General features: G+C 49.0%; 1 protein-coding gene across 4 annotated transcripts in view; it reads left to right on the top strand.

Moving 5' to 3' along the window:
• The window catches only part of Kif26b (kinesin family member 26B), a 403,835-nt gene extending 396,195 nt beyond the window's left edge, over nucleotides 1-7,640 (top strand). For 3 of the 4 annotated variants that reach the window (XM_029538478.1, XM_029538479.1, XM_029538480.1), the window contains 3 exons: nucleotides 3,025-3,227; nucleotides 3,713-3,863; nucleotides 6,862-7,638. In XM_029538478.1, coding sequence (XP_029394338.1) covers nucleotides 3,025-3,227; nucleotides 3,713-3,863; nucleotides 6,862-7,010 — 503 coding nt within the window. In that variant the 3' untranslated portion in view covers nucleotides 7,011-7,638. Of the gene's footprint in view, nucleotides 1-3,024; nucleotides 3,228-3,712; nucleotides 3,864-6,861 lie in introns of all 4 variants that reach the window. The other variant, XM_021197273.2, reaches the window with a different exon arrangement.
• Nucleotides 7,641-8,839: the final 1,199 nt, after the last annotated feature.

The following is an 8,839-nucleotide window of genomic DNA, read 5'->3' on the forward strand; positions in this document are numbered from 1 at the left end:
GGCGCCGGATGACCAGAACCAGACACGGGTTCCTTCCCAGAAGCTGTGACTCTTCTCTAGTCCACCCTTTCCCCAGCAGAGCACTGGAACCAAGATCCCAAGTGTTGCTTTTACACACCAGATGTGTCCATGTCTTGACCATGAACCTGCTGATGAAGGGGCAGCTTGCAGTGGGGCGCTGCAAGACTTCTACTTAGCTGGGATTTTCTACTTCCTGTGCCTTTCTGTAGCTGACACTACCCGAGATCTCACCAGCAGCCTGGAAGGAAGTTGTCAGGGAAGAAATTGAGTTCAGCAAAATTTGGAAATACTACTTCTGAGGTGGCAATGATGAACCAAGAGGAAAATCCCAGAAATCTTATGTGTGTGTGGACCAGCTCAGATGCTGGGCCCAAGCTTCTCTTGCAACAGCACGGCGCAGCAAGGGCTTGCTTCTGCTGCCCTTGTGAGTGATGGAAGGCATGCTCTCCACCTCTGAAATGTCCTGAAGCCACTAATGCTCTAGGTGCAGGATTCACAGGATTTTTTTTGTGTGTGTGAGATAAATGATGGAGGTTTCAGCTGCTGAGATTGGGCTCATTTGTTACACAGCAGTAGGTAACTGATACATCATCCCACTCAGTGCTGCCTCTGTTCCTCTGCAAACAGACTCGTCTTGACATTGCCCAAGTCTTGAGGGCACCTAGCTCTGCCCAGACACTGAGAAACACCCTCACCCACACATTCTACTACTTCCCCTTTAAAGGGGTATCTTCTGCCTTGTTACAACAAGTAAGGAGAAGGCTTCACTTGCTCTGTGATCTGGCCATGCAAGTTATCATTTACATTTGAAATGTTCCCCCACTGGCTTGTGCATTTAATGACTTGGTTCCTAGCTGCTAACAATGTCTTGGGAGAATGTTTAGGAGTAAATGGATGACTGGGGGTGGCCTGATTTCTACTAGAGCATCCTCTGCTTCTGGATCATTGGGATGAATCAGCTGCCTTACATCCTGCCACCACAGGCAGAAGCCAGCCCACCACTGTGCCTCTCCATCATGGTGGAGATGCTACTATATACCCTGAACCAGAAGCCAAAGCAAATTCCTCCTTCTTAAGTTGCTTCCATCAAAGAAAATAGTGAATGCAACAGCTTTATCAAAACCAGGATCAAGTGGAGAGGGATGACTTAGGGGTATCTACCACCTGCAAGAAGCGCTGCCTTAGGTCCTCTTGGACACCCTGCTTCACTCCACCCTGGACCAGTCAGAGTTGTTGTTCCTCCTGCCTTCCCAGTTCACAGAGGCTGGAGCTGAGACACAGGGTAATAGAACAGCTTGCCTGGAGTCAGCTGGCTTGAGCGGGCTTTAAAAAACAGCACCCCATTAGCTGATCTGTTCCCATATAAAGGTGTTAGATAGACCCTAAGAGACAGCATTTGCTTTGCCCCTGGGGTTGATATTTCTTGGTCTCATAGATCACTGCCTGCACTTTATTAAAGTGTGTGTGTGTGTGTGTGTGTGTGTGTGTGTGTGTGTGTGTGTGTAGCCTGGAGGGGAGAATAGAAAGGATTCCTCATTGAGAGCATAACATAAGTGCATGTGTGCATGATCATACAAGGTAAGAATAAGGGCTGTGCAAAAAAACAAAAACAAACAAACAAACAAACAAGCCTTAATGTGCAGAGAGTATTTTGTAGAAAGTGATCACTTCTTTCACTCTGTACCAAATGGTTCTGTGTGTGTCCTGAGAGGGAAGTGATGGGGTCGCGTCGACGTCCTAGCTCTCTCGTCACAGGGACAATCGGTGAGGACACATATATGCATACATACATATGTACATGCACACATACATATATACATATACATACATACATGAAATAAGGAATACTGGGACTAGAAAGGTAACATATTTAGTCAAGTGCTTGCCACATAAGTATAAGGACCTGAGTTCAATCCTTAGAACTCACATTAAGGGAAAGAAAGAAAGAAAGAAAGAAAGAAAGAAAGAAAGAAAGAAAGAAAGAAAGAAAGAAAGAAAGAAAGACAGACAGACAGCAGGGAGAAAGGAAGGGAGAAGGGGGGAGGGAGGGAGGGAGGGAGAAAGTAAGAAAAGGTTGGGTGCTTGCGATCTCAGTGTTGGGGTCACAGAGACAAGTGGGTGCAGGGGCTTGTTATCTGGGTAACCCCATTTATTCAGAAATCTCCATGCCAATGAGAAAGCCTGTCTCCAAAACCAAGGTGCATGATGTCTCAAGAATGACCTCTGACCACCACATAGCTGTCCACATGTGCATGAGCACCAAACAGACAGACAGACAGACAGACAGACAGACAGACACACACACACACACACACTCACACACACACACAGGAAGAAAATACTGAGACCTCAGAAAAACTGCCTGCCATCTTTGTACCTGTCTCATCTCATTCAGGGACTAAATGAGATGCTTTGCTTGCAGCAGGCAGGATTAAGCTTTTCTATACAGAGAAGCTCCATCAATGATAGCAGAGCGCTCTCCTGCTGTGTGTGTGGCCAGAGGTTACACACACACACACACACACACACACACACACACACAGAGGCAATGGTAGGGTGCAGCTTGTCAGTTTTCCCTCAGTGTAGAAGGCTTCTTGAACAGTTTGCCACCTTCATTGTTTACAGTGGTCATCCAGGTACAGTACCAAACACTAGGACCTTTGTTCCCCTAGCAAGGACACCTCTAACTTCATTGGAATACCCAGCCTCTCGGGGTTGTGCCAACCTGACTCGTGCCCTTTCCTGCACACTCTTTGCTAGGGTGCTTGGAGGGTGGTGGCTGTAAAGGTCAAGCAAGGCTTTTGCTCATCTATAGATGAAGCAAAAGGAGGGTTAAGAGGACAAAGGGGTGGTGGGAAACTGGAGGGTCTCATACAGGACTCGAAGGCTGATGGGGGATGCTGTCCGTTATGACCGCAGCTAATGAGGGATGTTCATTATGACCCTATGCTATCCCTCACAATCAAGTTCACCAGTATCACCTGGAGCTTCTCTTTGTCTTAGGTTCCCAGAGACGGAGGCTCATTCCAGCACTGTCTCTTGATACCCCCTCACCTGTGAGAAAAACTGCCAGCAGCACAGGGGTCCGCTGGGTGGATGGACCCTTGAGGAGCACCCAGAGGAGCCTTGGGGAACCATTCGAGATTAAAGTCTATGAGATTGATGACGTGGAGCGCCTGCAGCGACGTCGAGGAGCTACGAGCAAGGTGAGGCCGCTTCCTCCTCAAGGGTCATAGTTCCCCCAGGTCCTGCCCTAAGGATAGAACTTCCAGAGGGCCTTCACAGGTTTCTGGGATGGGCAGTGGCTGGTGGCAGGACTCCGGTCTCAGCCACAGACTTTGGCAGATCCTGCATGTTCATTTCCTGTAACACCGTAAACGCTAGTGAGCCCGAGTCTGATGAGCTGAGGGGCTTTTCTGGCTCCTTGTTCTGAGGTTTCACACATGAGTGCAGACTGATACTTTGGGGAGCTGTAAGTCTTCTAGATTAGGACAGCCTACAGCAGTCTCCCTGGAGTTGGGTGTCTTGTCTGTTGAGGTCACCAGGATCCTATCATGCTTCTGGAAACCTGGGCTCCTGTCACCCGCCCCTCCCACAGTCCTTCTCTCTGGAGGTGACTGCAGGGATGAGTCAGAGCAGAAGGCCCTCTGCTTTTCTTCTCTCTACTGCCCACCTCTTCCTCTGTGAACAGGAGGTCATGTGCTTCAATGCCAAGCTGAAAATCCTAGAACATCGGCAGCAGAGAATCGCCGAAGTCCGAGCCAAGTACGAGTGGCTGATGAAGGAGCTGGAAGCGACCAAACAGTACCTGATGCTGGACCCCAACAAGTGGCTTCGTGAATGTAAGGCTCATTGGCACATGCCCATCTTTGCCAGCACTGCGGTCTCCAGTAACACAATCTAGGAGCCTAACCCAGGATGACAGCCACAGAGACGGCATGCATCCGAGGCATGCGTCCCGTGGGCTGGGGATGTCCTACAGAGTAGCAATCCTTCTATCTATCAGGCCAGGGCAACAGAAGGCTAGTAAGAATTCTTGTACAATGTGCTTTCACTCGAGGGTCTCAGTTGAGAGCACCTGAAAGCAAAACGTATTATCTTCCCTACACCTGGCAGAAGATCCTAAGCCATAGACTGGTGAGGTTTATCTAGCCTAAAACAGACCAGGACTATAGCTCTCTTGATGTGACTAGTATGTGCCACCCATGAACTGTTCCTGGGGACCCCGAAAATCCAATGACCAGCTCTTGGGTTAATTCCATTAAGCCAAGGGCCCAGGTGATGGTAATCACCAGGTAACTATTTGTAATGGTGCTGTTCTTTTTGAGAGACAGATTTGATTGTCCCTAATTTATTTGTTACTAGCTATCCCATTTACTTCAAAATAAGGCTTAACTCTGCTCCAGCTATTAACACCGATATGGGACCAATCCTGGAAGACTTTATGGGTAAAATACAACAGCAGCTTTACAAATACTCTCTCCACAACCTTCCTTCCCAGCTCTTCCCTCCAACCTCCTCTTGAAACGTTCTTCTTCTGCTAGTCACCCCCTCCTGGTGCTCCCTGCTGGTGAGGATGTGTGTTCCAAAGAGCTGGTTTTAAAACAGACTGGAAATGATACAGGCGAAGAAAGGCCAGGGTCTACCAGCTCCTGACTACGCTTACCAAGAGTAATAAACCTACCTTCACAGTGTCTCTTTCTTGGTAGCTGAGAAAGCAGAGAACCCTACTATTTGGGGCTTAATCTATGGCTCTGCTCAAGGTCCCACAGACATGATTTCAATACTGGCTTTCGCTGCGTGCTGGCTGTGTGACTTTGGGTAAGGTGTTTTCTGACTTTGGGTCTTGGTTTCCTTGCTATAAAAGAGAAGAGTGGTCATGCCCATCCGGTAGGGTGGTCCCAGGCTGCGGCGAAAGCTTATGCTGCATGGCCCAGAGGAGGAGTTTGGCATCTTGGAATACACGCAGTTATCCCAGAGTTCAGTCAACTAGATAGTCCGGCAGCGGATACTTCTTCAGTGCCTGTTTGCATGGTACAAGGTTAGTTCCTTGGTTGGAGATTTGGGCAAAGACGCAAACTCCCCCACCAACAGGATTTTCATCTCACGTAGAACGAGACCAACACGGGAATGAGGATGAGTCCAAGTCTGACTGACACCTAAGCTGCCCAATGCCTCTTCTACTCTGCTCTCTCCTTTGTCTTTCATGGACACCTGAGTCCATCCTAGCCCCTTAGATGGCTTCCTCATTTCCACCATCCTCTTAGAATTGTATTTTTCAAGAGAAGCTTATGCCCAAGACAGGCTTGAAAATGATCATCATTTTCCAAACTAAATTCCCCTCCCCTGGGATGCGAATGAGCTTACACATCCGTGCACATGTGCCTCGGATGCTTGGAGCGCACAATTGCTCTCTTCCTGCTTTGATACATGTCTGAGACAAACAACGGATAGAAGGTTACATGAAAGGGACAAATACAGATTTTTTTTTTAAAAGATAAATTTAAACTAGGAATCAGAAGGAAAAAAATCAAGGAGACTATGTGCTAACTCTCAGGACAGATGGGCAGTGGGCAATGCTAGAACAGCGATGGGCTGAGCTCCACCTCCAGTTTCAGTTTCCCCTCCTTTTGCCTCTCTACAGAGGAGCCTGTGAGAGTGTCTGGTGTGCTTGGGATAGGGCGAGGCTGTGGTTTCAATAGACTGAGCTGAGATGTAGAGGGGCCCTGGGTCTGTCTCTAGCCACAGTCCTTAGTAGCAATATAACCTTGAGCAAGGACTAGATGCATAGCTGCCCCTGTTATAAGAACTCTACTCCATGACAGACCCTCGTGTTTCTGTATCAGGTGTGGTTTTGCACATCTGTCTCATTTATGTTAGGTTCCTCTTATTGGCAACTCAAGGTGGATAGGAGAAGAATGGGGAGTGACCCTCCACTTCCTCCTCCTGTTTTGCTGTTCAGGAAATGATGCAGGCTGAGGTATATTTGCCCGGCTGGGAATTCAATGTGAGGCCCCTGCTAAGCTGCCCACTCCCATTAAGTGCTGTCCATTCCCTGCTGCTCTCCCCATTCAGACCTTTTATAACACCCCTAAAACTGAGGTCAGGCTCTGCCAAGCCATTATGGAGGCAAAGGGACCCCAGATCCCTGCCCCTCAAGAAAGGAACGTAAGACAGGATGGCCATATGACTCGATTAGTGTTTTGAGCTTAAAGGTTGTCTTAATTGTTAGTACATGTTTTTTAAGCATCATATGTATAGACACACACACACACACACACATACACACACACACACTGACCAGTGAGGTGAGCCTGGTGAAACTGGGTCAGGTGATGGTTTTGCTGGGCACCTCAGCTCTCAGGCAGAGGAGACAGGAAGACTGGGAGATTAAGGCTCACTTCAGTGTGTTGAGGGTTAGAGGCCAGCTTGTGTAACACGAGGCAAGATCAAGATCTTGAGGGGTAGAAACACATGGCACAGGGATGGGAAATAGGAACCTGCTTTTTCTAGGAAGGTGAGGTGTGCATGTCACTCATCACCCCTGAAAGGGAGATTCTTGCTGCCTTAGCATCCATGAGTTACTTGTCTCAAAATTCTGTGTTGGAGGCAACTAGGGTAGGCATTGGAAGGTTCTAGACCACCTCCCTGTTCCTTAGAATTGTCTCTGAATGTTAAGGAGCTAGAAACCACAAGGGGTTTCCCTTTCTCTGGCTGAGGGCCATGCAGGAGGGGATGCTTATGTGGCACAACTCAGGTGACCTTAGCCCAGAGGAGGTGGGGGAGGCAGCCCTTCTTACAGTTCACTCTCCCATCGCTAAGAGCTCCTTTCTCTTTCAGTTGACTTGGAACAGGTCCTGCAGCTGGATTCCCTGGAGTACCTGGAAGCACTGGAGGGTGTGACAGAGCGCCTGGAGAGCCGCGTCAACTTCTGCAAGGCCCATCTCATGATGATCACCTGCTTTGACATCACCTCCAGGCGCCGATAAGGACTGATGGGCTCCGAGCCATCAGGTCCTCTCTCCCCCAGGACTTCAGCAGGACACTGCCCTCCCAAGCCCTCTGTGCTGGCAACACCCAAGACAACAGGATGAGGATGAAGGTTGGTAGCAAGTCTGGAGTGAGCGTGGAGCGAAAGGCGATGTTTCCTTTGTTTGCTGTAGGAAAGAAAGGTACAGACACCAACATGTGGAAGGAGGAAATGATGGGAAGCCCCGTGGGACTGAGAAAGCACTTTGAGGAACCTTGAAGAACTCTGTACATAGAGGACCGCTAGCAAAGAGACTCACCTTGCGGCTGTGGGAAAGGGGAGGGTGACGTGAGATTACCATGGAGAATGAAACACCAACGAGATGACCCAGAATGATGGATCAAGTGCCTTGCAAATCTTTATGATTATCCAAACATTTGTGTTCGTACTTTCTTGTGTCCAGATGGTGCTAGTCAAGAAGAAATCAACAAAACAGAAAACTCAACCCAGTTTTTGAAATGTATTGACGGCTTGTTTTCTCTTGGTATTTTTCTCTTGTTTCTGATTTGCTGTTTGTTTCTAAGAAGTTGTGTTTGTAGTGATGTCTCCTAATCGGTATTGCAGCTGAATAAATGTTAACTGTCTTTCATGGCTCTTCTGGTAAGGCCACTCAGACCGTGGAAACGGCATTGGCATGAGCCGATGCATTTCCCAGGGAGGTTTGGAAGGACAGGTGATGGGAGAGGCCACCTTCCAAAGCAGCAGACCAGCTGGCAGACCCGGGGTTGGGCATGGAATGGGTACACAAGAGCTTTCGTGACAAGGAGAGATGTCTTTAAGGGGAAGAGAGACATGAACCCCTGTTTCCATTTGTTTCATGGGCTTGTGGCTCTCAACACAAGCTATGTTTCTTTCTAATCCAAAGACACTGGCTGGAAAGCTTGGATGACCCCAGCTGAGTCCCATCATTTCCTTGTTTACTGTGGCACCACCGATGCAGGGTGGGGCTGTCTGCATTTCGACTCTCTGGGCTAACACGGGCTTGGGGTTTTGTCCCTTTCTGCCACCCAGTGTCCTGTCCAGGAGCAAGAGGCAGCTCTCCCCTGTCCTAAAGCCTCAGTGGCTTGTCCCTGCCACCTTGGTATCCTGAGGAAGAGAGAGGAACCCCATCCCTAAATTCCAGACCCTGCGTACATAGGGAAGAGTAGAGATCTAGATCTTGCTCCCCCCCCCCAAAAAAAAAACCTGAGGACTTTATTCTCAAATTATCCCCCCTCCTTTCAGGGCTGTTGGATCATATTAGGGAGATAGGACTGAGGCATGGAATGGTCAGGCATTGTCTACAGGCCTCTGGCACAACTTTGCAGCATTGCAGGAGGACCAAGAATTCTCTCTCCCAGAGCCTCTGCCTGTGCAAACACAAGCTCAGGGGTTTGGAAAGAGAACTCTGCATCCTCAGCCTTTTTGTGGCCTATCTGGGCCAGCCCCACTAACCCACTCCTTGACCCCAGATGCTCCCTGAGGAGAAAGAACTTGGTGTTTCTGGATCAGCCCTTTGGCTGGACACCTGTATCCTAGCACAGCATGGTGCATGGTCAGCAGAGCTCACCACACGGGGGTCATGTGAGTGCCATGGCACCTGATCCTTGATGCAGAGCAGGGCACAGATGAGGCCATCGGCTTGACTGTTTTAGAGGTCAGCCTTGTGGACCAAAAGCTAGCCCCATGGGTCACTAGTCCTAAGAGTTGCACATTCCTAAGAGTTGACTCTTCTGCAAAAGGGTCCTAAGCTGCTGGTTGAATGGCCTAAGCTCTGGAATGGCCCCTTCCCCCTTCTGTGTATCTTAC

Source organism: Mus pahari, chromosome 5, assembly GCF_900095145.1.
Source record: "Mus pahari chromosome 5, PAHARI_EIJ_v1.1, whole genome shotgun sequence".
Taxonomy (NCBI): domain Eukaryota; kingdom Metazoa; phylum Chordata; class Mammalia; order Rodentia; family Muridae; genus Mus; species Mus pahari.